The sequence below is a fragment of the Mastacembelus armatus genome, chromosome 15 (genome assembly GCF_900324485.2).
Source record: "Mastacembelus armatus chromosome 15, fMasArm1.2, whole genome shotgun sequence".
Taxonomy (NCBI): Eukaryota; Metazoa; Chordata; class Actinopteri; order Synbranchiformes; family Mastacembelidae; genus Mastacembelus; species Mastacembelus armatus.
Genome location: NC_046647.1, coordinates 22552430 through 22567529, shown reverse-complemented (window position 1 = coordinate 22567529; position 15100 = coordinate 22552430). Strand labels below are relative to the sequence as shown.

Sequence of the window (15100 nt, the reverse complement as noted above, 5' to 3'; positions counted from 1 at the left end):
CATCAAGTCAACACTTTTTAAAACATGTTGCATCCACCCATTTGTTATATCAATATCAATCCAACTGAACCTGCAGTTCTTTATTATTGATTTTGTTTGATTCATGATATAATTCTGCACAAGACAGAAAAGTGTTGTGTTTTCACTCATTTAAAACTCCTACAGATCTATAACGTTGATGGTGTCAGATGTTGTTGGAATATTTCATATCTGCACAAAGACACACAGCATTGTATCAGCACTGTTATTATAAATGCTCACTTTGCAGAGGAGTGTTTAACTGAGAGTTTCCAGATGTGGCAGAACAAAGATCTGGACTTTGAAGATGGACGCAAGCCACATGGAGACAACAGATTCACGGTCTGCACCACGTCCTCCACCAAGCAAAGTCCGACTCTCGCTCTCATTATTTTATGTCATGAGCTTTTTCACAACATGAAGCTGTAATTTTACAAACATTGGCTCTTTTTTGTTCTCAGTCTTTTCTGTCCTTCTCCCTCCATTCCCCACTGTCTTTTCTTCATCCTGGCTCGCTCTGTCATTCTAAACGCTTCTGTGTCGGTTGTGCAGGGCCCCGCTCAGCTTGAGGGGCCTCACGCTGTCACTTGACAAACTGCAGCTAACAAAAATCCCCATTCACCACCATATAAAGAGCAAACCCCATATTCCACACACACACACAATCAGCTTTGACAGAAATGACCATGAACACACAAAGAGTCAACACACATCAAAGAGTCAACTCACACACACACACACACACACACACAGTTCAATGGAGCCTTAGACATAAAACGCAAATTTTCACGCTTGAATCTGCTTCCACTTCTTTGTCTTATACTTTTCAATGACATCAATCATGTTGGGAATCCTGCTGACTGTCTAAACAGTCTCACTGCACATTTAAACATTTCTATATGTCACCGTTCCTGCTGCAAAGTTGTGAACATTTTAGTTACCCTTTGAGGTTTTTATGTGGAAGCAACTGTTAAACTGTGAAATCTGTAGTGGAATTAGAAATGAGCAGTTATTGTGACAGCTGGACGTGTACGTGTAAAATGTAGCTAATGCAGAAACAAGGAAACTGGATTCATGAAAGTATAGATAAGCTGATATTCAGTTCCCATAAGAACTACACCTAAATAGAGTGAATAATGGTCTAGTAAAACTATACATAAATAAAAAAGACAATCCATTTCAAAAGAATATGAGAAGCTAGAACTCCAGTTTTTTTGCATTTATGGGTAAAAATTGACTGAAGTTATTAATCAGGTATCAGAAATGTTGTAGATGAATTTTCTCTAAATAATCTGATGAAGAAAATGCAAACATTCTCATAGCCATACTTTAAAATTCAAAATGAACTACATCCTATTGCCTAAATGATTCCCAGCAGCATTATAATTTATTAATAAGCAGATAGCAGGAAACTGATTAACACTCTCAAAGTGTTGGAACCTGAAAAAAAAACTGTTACTTTAAAGCAGCTTTTACGTGAATTTAAATTTACATTTCCAATCTTATCTAACCCAGGGTTTATTTAATTTTGATTTAATCTGTTCATCTGTTTTTCTATCTGTTGTTAGATTCTGTTTTTATTTGTTTTGCAGCTTGATCCCACTTTATCTGGTAAAATTTCTTAGTTTTAACTTAGTAATGTCTCGAACTCTGATCGTTGGTAGTTTTTATTCTTTTGTTTATTAAAAGTTATTTATTTTATCTTCCGGAAACAGTCATTTAACACAACCGATCTATATATAATAAGAACCGTCTGATCTCACTTAATTATCATATAGAGAGCTGTGGTCTGACGCATGCGCGGTTTAGTTAGATGGAAGTGGCTGATGGGTACAGGAAGTCCAAAATGGCGATGGACGGAATGATGTCCACGTCTTCGGCTCTGTCTTACCACGGCGTCGGGGACTTTTACCCCCGAAAGTTCGGCCCGAAGCCGGACGTGGTGCCGTCCGGAGTGACCGAGAGGAAAGTGGGGCCGCTGGATAAACCTGACATGGTGTCGGTGGACGTCATCAACATCCCGGATTCAGGTTTGTTGTGGTAGCAAGCTAACAGCTAACGGCTAACAGCTAACAGCTGGTTCTGAGTTTTCTGGTCCTGCCGGTGTCACCGGGCTCCGAACCCCCAAACCGACAGTGCCGCTGTGTTTGACGGCAGCAGTCAGACACTGCCCGGTGTTGTCGTCCTGGCTCTTTGCGTCGTGTGTGTCGGAGAAGCTTCAGTCTAAACGGACAGAGACGATAAAGGAGCCGAGAGTTACTGAGAGCAGAACAGTCTGAACATGGACATGTTTAAGTTCGGGCCCAGAGTTATGTCCATGAGCTCAGGTTGTATCTTTGGGTTTTTACTGGAGTCAGGCCTTAGGACTGAGATGAAGGAGGGAGTATATTAAAATGTAATGTCGCTATTTTATGTTCCAATGTTGATGTTTAGTACTGAAAGACCATGTAGAGTGAGAATGTGGTGTTGTTCTCCTCGGTCCACCTGCACACAGGCCAGGTGCTCTGCAGGTAGGTTGTCCTCAGGCTGTCTCTGTGTCTTCACTGGTCCCAGACTGACTCCATGATGCTGACACCAGGACACTGCTTCTCAAGCTCTGAACCTGGTTCTGTGGGAGGTCTGGGTTCAGAGTCAGTGTGGGACCATCAGAAACTGGGCAGTGCTGTGTGTGTGTATAATAATAATAATGATCTAAATATTAGAGGGAAGACGCAGCAGAAACAAGACTGGATCTTTTTTTTAATTTAAAGTCTTTTTGGCAGTGCAGTTTTAAAATATGATAAATATTTCCATTGCCTCAAAAGATTAACATAAGACGCATGGAGGTGATAAAACATAAACATCCTGACAACAAACAGGAAGTAATACAGTCAATAATATCAAAGGAATGGGGGCAGAAAATAGATGAGCACAGGTGCAAATTGATCTGTGTGATTATTATTATATATATCACTGATTGAGTGTGATGTAACACCTGTTTGTTTTCCTAAGCTCCTTATAATAATTGATAAAATTACAACACTTATAATTGGTGGAGATATTTTTAGCTAATGTTGGTGACTGTAGTATAAAATATCACAGGAGAATCAGATTTTTATGTACATGGTTTTATTGTCTCATGGAAATATGATGAAAACTATTATTAGTTATTACTGATAGAAATAGATGCATGAAGTGTCAAAAATAAAGTTGTAATTAACTGGAATTAATTCTCCCAATGAAAGTGTGTTCACTCTTCCCCTCATGTGGTGTTTATACATGTTAGTCCTTAGTTTACAGGTTTTAGGAACATGTTGACTCATCGTCAGTCTGACGTCTTGCTGGTTGGGGTCACGTCATGCTGATCGCCTGCTTGCCCTCAGGTTTTGTTTCTGTTACACACTGACAGCGATATGTTTTCTTCCTCAGACGTTCCCATGCACAGGAAGAAGCATGAGCACGACACGTACGTCTTGGTGAGTAACCTCTGGGACTGTTGTTGGTGTTTGGAGCAGTTTTCTCAGAGGCTTTGCAGGCTACATGACTCTGCACACACTCAGGTTCATTCCAGAAACACCTGAAGCCCTGTGTTGCATGTTTACGTATAATTATTAGCTGAAAAGTTTCTGTTAGGATTTGTGTCAGGCACCACAGGATTGTGGACGGACGACTTAAACATGATCTAATCAGTGTTGAAAACTGAACCTTCGCACGCTATGCCTGCCCTTTCACTGAAAGTAACACCCACTTTGTGTGCAGTGGAAAAGCAGGTTAAACACTGAGCAAACATGAGAGCACTGTGACACAGCAGCTTCTTCGCACGAGGCTGCATTTTGCACATAACAACCTCTTTCGTCCGGCACTAAGGAAAATAAGAAAGGTTCTCTGCTGAGTGGGAGAATATGTTGAATATCTACAGAGCCCGATCTCACATAGCTGGAATTGTCAGTTTGACATTTTTGCTTGAAAATTGACATTCACATACATTTTTTCTGAACCAGCTAATTTACTAATCCACTAATTGTTGCAGCTCCACTGATAAAATTCTTGTTAATGTGCAGAATGATGCAGCTTGGTGCCTCCTGTCTACAAAAGTTGAAAATGCTACCTGAGTTGAGGGAACAGTATTTGGACCAATATTATTATAAACAGCAGGGGACATTATTAAAAAAACACTAAGTACTGACTCAGTTTCCTGATTTTTGCAGATTCCTGATTAGTGGACGTTGGTGTTAGTCAGTAATGCCCCACATGGGGGCGTCATAGGTTCAGCTTCACCTCCTGCTCTCCTTCACTATCACAGCACTGATGAACCTAATGTATTAGTGAATTGGTGAATGTAAATGAGTGAATGAATTAATATAGCTGGCAGTAGAGTTCAGTGAATACTAATTCTAGTGTCATTATCTCATTAAAATATTATGAATAATTATATTTTTATATGTGTTACGATATGTTGTCAATTTGCAGGGCACCATTCATCCATTCAGGAAGACACATAGATCCATTTTTGGGAAACTCCTGCAAGAATTCAGACTGGTTGCCTCAGACAGACGGGTAAGTGTGTGCCTGTGTGAGAAATGTGGAGTAAAAACAAGTTTTCCCTCTTGTTCTGGTCCAGAAATCAGATGGAATATCTGGTATCTCAGGTGTTTTTAGCTTCGATTATCAATCAGCCAAATCCTCATCTTTGGTTTTCACTGAGTCGTTGGCGTCTCTTTGAAATCCCATTACGCTGTAAGCTGGTTTGATTCTGTGTCTCATACACAGTCAAACCCAAACACCTCCAGTAATCCTGTTTTCCTAGTAGGTCACCATGTTCCAGTGAAAGCAACAGAAAATAACATGAGCTGAGGCCAGTTCACTTTGTCTGCTGGACTGACTTGATGCCATGAACAGCTTTTATTTTCTGTGCAGGTTAAATTATTTTTCTGCACGGATCCTTGGTGCTGCGACATGTTAACTGGAGCATTTTTACCTGCTGCATGTTGCCTTTACTTTTTGTTTGATTTTATTGTTAAGTTCTCCTTGCAGAACGTATCTTTTGAGAGTCGACCCCTCACACCTTGGGGACCTGGTCTGTGGCTGATAACGTTTCATCCTTCAGGGAAAACAGGAGCTTTGGTCAGTTTGGAGACAAGTCAGTGTTTCTCAGTGATACCAGAACTTTGGATAACTGATGTCTCCAGCTTCTACCAAACCTCATCTGGCTCTTCTCTTGATAATGGTTTTTCTGCTGCAGCTCAGTTAAAATGAACCTAAAATGGCAGCAGGTGAAATATTGAACAATAGGTTCAATTTCAGGTTTAATTTCATTCTGAAAACTCTGGTGTAAGGAAAGTTCTTATAATGCTGCACTTCAGAGCCTTCATGCCTGCTGTTGGTCACCACATCAGAATGAAAATGAAATGAAAAATGAAAACATTTAAGCACTAAACACTAAGAAAACAAGAACCACAGAAAAAACACGTTTAGTTTTCCCCTGAAGGTCGAGTACATGAAAAACTGCACATAGTTTTACAACAAAACAGCGACAGATGTAAAGTCAACAACACCGGGATGTGAAACTGCAGAGAAAACAGTGGAGACATCATAATGAATGTAAAAGGATCTCAGATATTAGTGTGTGTCAGTGTTATTGTACTTTAATCCAGTCACACACTGGCAGGGGGTCGTGCAGCCCCATGGAGCCTTGGATTGGATTACACTGTGTTGTGCACGGCTTAGGGACCAAGCAGAGTTTAAACCAGTGAGATTTGCGTTTCCTGGTCACCTCCTGACCTTTGCTGTGTCGTGTTGTTACAGGTTAATACAATGAGTGGTCTTTAAATCGGGCGCTTTGCTTTATCAATAGCCATAAAACTGACCAGAGGTCACCTGTGTAGCTCAGATCCTGAGATGCACTTTCTCCATCATGTCTGTGCAGCACATGTTGCTAGAGTCAGACATTGGTGCTTGGCCTCAACAGCCACAACAAAACGTCCTGATGAAAGTGGAACAGGGACGTGAGGCCGTGAGCAGAGGAAAGACGTGACTAGAGGACAGGGCAGTGTGAGGAGCAGGCGTCATCTTGTTGCTGTTGTAGCGACCGAGTCGGAGCGCTCCTCTCTGTGTTCATTATGTAAGTAGGTTTATTTTGAGAGGAGAACACGGCCACCCTGGAGACACAGACCCTGGCGGCTGCGATCTGAGCAAAGAATTGGAGAGGACGGTTTGTGCCTTCACTGCTGCTGGAAGCAGCCATGGTGGGCTGCAGGTTTCAGTCTGGTAAAACATCCCACATACCACCAGCCTCCTCTCCTCCTTCCTCTGCCTGTCGTCTTCAGGGCTGCTATGACCACGCCTTTGCTCACCACGATGACACACGTTTGCCCGGCGCTGCCAGATGATGCGGCACCTTGATGAGGCGCTTCATGATCATGTAATCAGGCCCGTCCTCCTTATTTGATGCAGTACCTGGTGACTGAGCCGCTGTACGGGCACTGCAGCTCTGCCATTCCACTGTCACATGTAACCTCAATATGCTGGCGCAGCGTCAGGCCGCCAGACGGCACGTGATGCCGCTGGCCGACAGGCGGGGGCAGCAGAGTGTCAGGGTTCCACAGTCGTGCACTCTCCTCCAGGCGCTTTGTGTGTTTGGGGGGGTTGGGAATGTTTTGGGCTGAGCGCTGTCTCTCTGTTTGCACACAGAGACACGTGCACACGCACGCACACACAAACACACACACACACACACACACACACACACACACACTTTGGGTCTCTCATGCCTGTCGCTGGCTAGTGCTGTCACCAGACGCCCCAGTGCTGTCATAACACAACACACCACAGTAATTGTAGATTTCACAGCACTGTGCGCTTCCTACCAAGGCATATGACTCCAACACGAAGTGACAGGCCAGAACGCACGCACGCACGCACGCACACACACACACACACACACACACACACACACGTTCCCTCGTTCCAGTTCTTGTTTCCCTTCCCTCTGACACAGAGAAAAACACACTCTGCTTTAGACTCGAGGTTTTATTTTTGCCTTCATTGAAAATTCTGCTGAATTTCCATCCAGGGAGCCAGAGCCCAAACTGTGTCGACTGGTGTTTGTTGTTGATGTCCTCGCCCTGAATAACTGACAGCGCTGGTCATTTGTTCAAACGCTGAAACAACCTGTTTTCCCGACTGAGGACTTCGGTCTCTTATTAGAAGCAAAACAGGATGTGGATTCTCCAGTTCTCGTCCGGTCTCACACCAACATGATGTAAATCTCATCTAATCCTACATGATCGATATCATAAATTCAGTAAAACCAAAGCAAACTTCCACTGCCAGAACATCAGATATGCACATTAGTTCATTCTTCGTCATGATGAATCTGGGTATTTATGCTAAACCAAACAAAGCCAACATGACGTTGCCCAGTGTCTTTTTAGGCAGCTGTTGAGATGCATAAATACCTAATTGAGTAGCAGAAGGCAGTGAACACGTCCTGTACATACAGTGTTTGAATAAACATGTAAACACCACAGCAGCTGCAGCCCCCACATGCTCACTGGAAAGGCAAAGGGGAGCCTGCACTGTGTCTGCACACTGCATGTTGTACTTCTGGGTTTGTAGATCGAGCGCAGGTTGTGTTTGGGTGAGTGCTGCATTAAATCAGCGGTAGTTTAAGTTAAGTTTGTTCTTCTGCTGAGTGATCAATAACTTTTAATTCGTCATCATCAAATGTGCTTGAAACGAGTATGTGTGTTGTTTTTCAGAGCAGCTCTTCCTTCATTCTGAGCCTCTTTTCTGCTCTGGCCTTCCTGTCAACTGGTGTTTCTGATTCACACTGTAGTGGGCACGTTGGGCCACACGGCCATAGATTTCATCCACATCCCACAGCGCGGGGGGCGGACTGCAGGGCGGGAAAATCCACCAGCCAGTGTGGATTTAGCTCAGACGGCGGCTGGTCACCTGCCAGAGTGTCAGCTGCAGGGCGCTCACTGACAGTCAGGGAAACCCTGTTCAGGAGCGACCCAGCCAGTTGTCTGATTTCTTCTGTGGCTCTGGAGGAGCTTTGTGTCATCACAGTTATCTATGTTTGGCCTATGGACTGATCTTATCTATGGACTGATTAATCACTTGACTTTGATGAGGGGTCTGAGGAAAGAGGCCGCTGAGGCTGAAGGTGCAGCACTTATTTTAATTATTGATTAATCTGGAGATTATTTTCTTTGTTAATCTTTTGATCCATAAAATTTGATTGTGAAATGTTTAGGTCTAAAAGGACTGAATTTCCAGTGTTTAGAAATAAGTGAACAGCCAAACCTCCTAATGTTCTTGTAAATATGAATGTTTTTGTATTGACTGAATCATCTAAACATGTCATTTTACAACACATACACATGATTTAGTTGCCTCTGTTATTGATGAACCTCCAGAGATCAGCTAAACCTGCAGCTTCACACTGAGTCTCAGCTCAGTGTTCAGGGTTCTGGTTCCCTGGTTTTGGGTCGCATTGTTTCAGCAGCTGTTTCCAGATCTGCAGCTGTATAAAGACTCTACCTGCTCAGCAGCTGGTGCAGTGCTGCAATGTGGAGCGTTTAACAGCTAAAGAGACAGAGATTTCCCTCAGTAGGTGGTGGAGACCAAACCCAGAGCTCAAACTGAGGGAACACTGGGCTGAGACTCAGCAGGTGGACTCAGACACTGGTCCATGTGGATCAGGTTGGTCTGCAGCTGCTGGTGATGCAGAAGTTTTATTTTCTTGAGTTTTTACGGCTAACCATCAGAGCCCCATCAGCCCGTGTGGATAATGAAAAAAGAATGAAAAGCTCTGTTGGTTCATGCTGATTATTGTTCTTTAACAGTTTTTGTTTGTTTGTTTGTTGTTCTCAGTCGTGGCGGATCCTGCTGTTCGGGGGGCTCAACCTGCTGTATACCGGCTGTCTGCTGATGTGGTGCAGCTCCACCAACAGCATGGGTGAGCGCACACACACACACACACACACACACTGACAGGGTGATGCAGATAGACACATACAAAGTGACACACACAGACAGATGTACACAAGCTGACAGAAAAACCACACACACACTTTGATATTCAGACGTTAACTGGTGGAGATACCTCTCCACACACACCAAACACAGATTGACAGTTACACACATGCACATGGAAGTTTAAGCACGCGCTTCAGCTTTAAACACACTGAACAAGTCTTTAGGAAGTGTGTTAGCAGTGTTGTCTCACCACAGGGATGCTGCTGCTTTGTATGTGTGTTTGGCAAAATACGGCATTTTAAAGGGCATGTGGAGGAAACAGTCCTTCACAGCATCTTTTTACCCTGCTGATGCTACAGGACGAAGAACACATCTCTGTGTTTTCTCTCTTTGCACAAATAGAAAGTAAACCTCTGTATTGTTGTTTTTGATGTTTTGTGCATCATTTCTGTCAGTCAGTACCAGGATGTAACTGATCTGATGAGGTGGGTTGGAAGTAAAGCACAGGTTGGACAAAACGGGAAAGACTGAAACTGTTTATCGGTGTTTTATGAAGGTGTGTTGGAAAACCAGTCATTTCAGAGACCCACTGTCCTGGTCAGCTCTGACCTGCTGTAGCTACTGTAGTCTGTTGTCAGATGGTCAAAGAGAAATTCATTTCTGACGTTGGATAGTGAATGTCCGGTGTTCGTATGGTGTGAGGTCAGACCACGCTGGGAAAATGTGTTTGTTGTCGTTGTGAACAGCTGCGGTGGTGAAAGGTGATGATCTCCTTTCGCTGCCTGGCTGCTCTGAATAAAAGGTGTGGGGCAGTCGGTGTTGACCCCACCAGGGGTAGTAGGTTTGTCACGACTGTTCGGATATCCTGGATAAACATGTTTTACATGTAAGGTTTTTCATATATTTGTGGCTGGCACAGAAACACTAACAGTAGAGTTTGCGTCTTTCTGCTGTTTCTGAATCTTTTGCCTTTCACAGAACAAGTGAACTAACAGGGCAGATTCATGATCAGACAGAGTCCAGCCGGGGCTTCGTTAGTCTTGCTCACCGCCCTCCTCTTTGCTGCCATCTGCAGCTGATGAGTGATTTTTAATGATGATGCTGTGGTTGGTTGGTTACAACTGCAGGAAACATGAAGTGCTGAGAGTTTTTCAGGCTTGAAAGGTTTTGAACTGTATGTGTGAATATGGTTGTCAGGAGTTTCTAAAAACATCAGTGCTGGTCTAAGCTCTGTGTGTGTGTGTGTGTGTGTGTGTGTGTGTGTGTGTGTGTGTGTGTGTGTGTGTGTGTGTGTGTGTGTGTGTGTGTGTGTGTGTGTGTGTGTGTGTGTGTTGTTGTTGTTGCCCAGTGTCTAGGCTGTGGGAGTAGAGCAGCAGCACTTAAAACCATTTCTCTGCCTCAGCTGAGCTGTCCACTGGCCTCGCTCTGGACGATGTGATGAGCTTATATTTAGCATGCTAAAGGACACACACAGTCACACACATACACACATGCTCACCAGGACAAAATCAAACTCGCAAACATGGAGCAGCATTTGTGGGTTTGCAAGTTCTGGAGAGAATGGTCCAGATTTGAAATCACGTTTGGTTTATTTGGCTGCATCAGAGACTTGCTGTGTTTTAAAATCAGCAGTTAAACATTGAGGGTTGATTTGGGAGCGTTAGGGTCAGGTCTTAACGAGTAAACATGTTTGGGTGTATGGAATTAGTTTGCCTGTGAACGTGCACATATGTGAGTGTCGCTAGGTGTGTGAGCGTCACAGGGAGCGGGATGAGAGATGAGACAGGTGTGTGTTTATGGTCAGCGAGGCGTGTGTCGGCCACCAACATGAAATCCTCTCAGGGATTCCATCACTCAGCAAAATGCTGCCGCGGAAAGAACAACATGCAACCGGATCCCTGCTCACTGGCTCTGCCTGCGAATACTGCAGCATCAGACACGCACACGGTCGCACACAGAGGTGGCGTCGGGTGTCGTGCAGACAGGAAGCGGAGGACCAAGGTATCGAACAAACGGGGGAAGGCAACACTTCTGTCGATACTTGGCCTCGTTGAGAACAGCAGGGCAGACAGCGGACCAGTCTCTATACTGTCAGTCAGATTCCTCCTCGTGCTGAAAATCTCCTTCACTCAGCAAACTCAGCTTGTACACGTTCAGACTGGAAGGGCCCGTACGCTTCACCTGAGCCTCACACATTTTGTTTATATGATGCTGAGATAAAACATGAAAGCTTAGCAGGTACATTTGGGAAGTTATTGGTGCTGCAACAAAACCAGTGAGTACTTTATGTGCGTCAGTGAATCAGGACTTCACAACTGTGCAGTTTATCCTAAAATAATTCGGATGTTTTGTTTTTTTGCCCCTGCATGTCGGTCACTTAGAAGTGCCGGCACATCTGGAAAATGTGTACATCCTACCCCTCCAGTGCATTTCTGCCTTTACATTAAATGAAGCATAACACACACACACACTCTGGCCCCATTAGCTTGTGACTGATGGCTTATCAGACGTGTACACACACATACACACTCACTCTGCAGGCTGGTCACATGCTCCAATGTTCATCCTTGACTGCAGTACAGACTCCATGCATGTCCTGTTGGGGGCCGTTGAGGCTCAGTCGTCCTGTGAAGCTGCTGAAAACGATCATCAGACCATGGACTGGTTATAAAGATAAACCTGTCTGTATTTATTTCCCATGGCACCCTGCAGTGGTCACGTATCTTTCTAGCTTATTTTACCAAGTCATGTGCACAAATTATTGAAACAAGTGAATGAATTAGTCAAATGTGCACGACATCCTTTAACCATGTGAGCGTGCTTAAAGGAACAGAGTCAATCGTGCTCGCTCCCAGAGTTCACGTGGGACTTGTATCTCTTTAAAAATGATAATGACAAGAATCATAAAATGTTGTCTAGCAGTGCGGCTGCATTGGTAATTGGTTATAACTTTGATTTTATTTGATTTGGAGCAGGTACTGGGCCTTGGGGTTGGTAGTGTCTGATGGGAGCCACCTGCTGCAGCTGGCTCCTCCTCCGTCTTTAAGTTGACTCTGTTTCAATGGACTCAGCAATCACTCTCCTCTAATACACTCTTGAATCCACCGAGGCCATCGGGCTACACCTGGTGTGTGTTTGCCGAGTGTTTGTGCGCACAAAGGTCGAGTTGTGTGTCCAAGCTGCTGTTTAAGCAGCCGTTACTGCTGCACTGTTGCTGAAACACAAGCTACTGATGATTCTACAGAACTGTGTGTGAGTGTGTGAGTGTGTGAGTGTGTGAGTGTGTGAGTGTGTGAGTGTGTGAGTGTGTGAGTGTGTGAGGCTGGTCCTCCCATATCAAATTGTGCAGCAGACAACTGGCTCAGCTTTCAGCCTCTTACAAAGTAAAGACATCAGCTTTTTGTCTCACCGGACTGGACACACACATTTGTGCGTCTGTCTGTCCATCACACACACACACACACACAGACTGACTTTGTGTCTCTTAAACCGAGCTCCTCACTTCGTTCTCTAACACACACCTGTCACTCACCTGTTCACACTTTAATTAAACAGAGACCAGAAGTTATTTCTCCCATATAAAATAAAAACAACTGATTTCTGGAAACTTTTATTGCCAATGATTTGAGAAAGAAGAACAGGAGTGAGCAGGGAGGAGTGAACTATATAATTTGACCTGTCTGTGTGAGTCAGTGTATCCAGTCTGATAATACTGCGTTACTCTTATTGAAAACTGTTTATCTGTTTATTTGGCTGCCTGTGTGCACACGTGTGACTTGCTCTGAATGAGTGTATCTGTTCCCAGCGTGTGTGTGTGTTTCCAGCTGTTTTTCGGCCCAGAGCAGCACAGAGAAACCAGGTCAAGTGTCTGTTCCTCCCTTGAATAAACACACATCCTCCTCTTCCTCCTCTTCCTCCTCCTCCTCAAAAGCCTCCTCTCTCCGTCTTCTTTCTCATCAATGGTAATTTTTTTCACATAAACAGCACATTTATGTAAATTAGCAGTTTTAAAATTCCTAATGAGCAATTCAGGTCAGCTCTTCTACATCTTTCCTCCAAGACGCTTTTATTGTTGTGTGACATGAGAATCGAAGGAATAAGAGAGAGTTGTGTTTTTCACGAAACAAAAACAATTACATGATAATGAGAGCAAAGAATTAATCAAACTGAAGCTAAACATTAAATTATCATAAAATCTAAATGAAAAAAATGTGACTTTTCTGTGGTTTTATTTTGGTCTGTTGTGTTTTGCATCTGTACAGCATTTGTGTGCATATCCATTAGTTTGTTTGTTTCTCATCCAGGGATGGTTGAGTGTGCACGTGTTTGTGTGTGTGTGTGTGTGTGTGTGTGTGTGTGTGTTGTCCCTAGGCCCTCGATGTTCCTGTGTGTCAGAACACAGCTGGTGAAGCGGCCCATCCCACGGGGCCTTCAGTACAGCCAACACACACACTGAGATAGTGTGTGTGTGTGTGTGTGTGTGTGTGTGTGTGTGTCCTCTTATTCCCTTAGAAGCCACCACATCTGCTTTACTCTCAGTAACCTAAACACACTGATGCCAGTGAATCTGATCCCACCTTTAAAGGAACAATCCGCTGCATTATTATTGATTTATTTTAACCCTTTGTATCCCACTGTGATACAGACCTGAATATGATCTACCCCGCAATCCAATAGGTACTAACCCTGAGGCCTAAGCCTCACGTCCCTGTCCTGGTCTCCTTAAAGAGGTAACGCTCTGTACTTTACTGTCAGACCGTCAGAATTAGCCTCAGTCACATTGGAGCAGTCGTACAGGGGCACAGTCTGGGTAGAACTGTTCAGTTTTGTGTTTTAATTGGGAATGTGTGACTGTAGGTGCACACAGTGACAGCTGCTGTCTGAGCTCAGCTACTCGGGCACCATGAAATGCTTCATACAGCTAAAATCAGGAGACTTGGAGCTTTCAGGCAGTGAATAGAAGCTCAGAGATGTGTTGAGGTGAAGTCCAGTACAGAACAGACAGAAACAGAGTTAGTCCAGAGAAACTTCTAATGACTCTTTCTGCCCAACAACAATCCACAACGTGAAGATATTCAGTTTGCTGAATGTTTGAGTTTCTGTTTCAGTTCGCTTGAAAAATGGAAACTTGATCACTAACGGTTTGTAAGGCCACTTTACTGTGGAGGTGTCAGCGTGTGGTAGAGTTGTTCTACGCCTTGACTTTCAGTCGAATAGTGACATGAATGAAACTACACGTTATCTGGGGCACGTTGACAATGGATGTTCGATTTATTATTACAGCTGTTGGTTTTCACAGACTCGGATCATCGAGTCAGCCTGGTCTGGTTAAAAGTTTAAAGTCTCGGATGTCCTTCTTTGCAGTGTGTGGTTAATGTCGGTAATACACCAGTGCTTAGTTCCATGATGGCAGCCTTGTCTTAACAGATGATGTTACATTGATTAGTATCAGTGGGGGGGGTCCGCACGGTGCAGGGTCAGGGCACAAGGGGCTTGAAGACGGGGGTGTGGTTGGTTTAACATGTCACTGCCAGCTGCCGCTCTAATCCCACGTGGAGATACACGAATCCGTTTTACCTCGGAAATGGATGCAGCGGCGCTTTGGTCTGGTTTGGTATCGACAGAAGCTGCTTGTCGGATGACGAACGGTGTGTGTGGGCTGTGGTCAGCAGGGACGGTGTGTTATTCATTTGTAGACATGATCCTTTTTGTGTTTGTGTGTGTGTTCTGTGACGGAGGCTTTTGGTCGTGTGTTTGACTTAAATGATTTGTAATTATTATTTGTAAATACCTGGAAACAGCCTGAAAAGTCATCTATAACATCTGTAATTTGACTTAGAACCCAGACCTGCTGGTTTATGTTCAGGTGAAAGTGTTTATTACGTGATGATTTAAGGGCTTCACTTTGGGAAAGTATTTTTGGTCTGAGCAAATAACCTGAACCTGTATGACCCAATAAATAATATAAATAAGATCAACTTTATAGTCCTGATGATGATCGTTTGTAGTAGGTGTTGATTTAATTAAAAACATGATACATTCCATCCAGACCAGATAACGGTGTTCTTGTTTAAAACTGTTAATAACTGTGACTGATGCAGGATCTAATTAAAAACTC

The 15100-nt window shown here is 43.9% G+C and overlaps 1 protein-coding gene across 1 annotated transcript in view; it reads left to right on the top strand.

Moving 5' to 3' along the window:
• The first annotated feature begins 1864 nt into the window (after window positions 1-1864).
• slc30a6 (solute carrier family 30 member 6) overlaps window positions 1865-15100 on the top strand; it is a 38699-nt gene continuing 25463 nt past the window's right edge. The window contains exons 1-4 of the mRNA XM_026309411.1: window positions 1865-2048; window positions 3427-3473; window positions 4468-4554; window positions 8878-8962. Of these exons, the coding sequence (XP_026165196.1) occupies window positions 1865-2048; window positions 3427-3473; window positions 4468-4554; window positions 8878-8962 (403 nt within the window). The remainder of the gene's footprint in view (window positions 2049-3426; window positions 3474-4467; window positions 4555-8877; window positions 8963-15100) is intronic.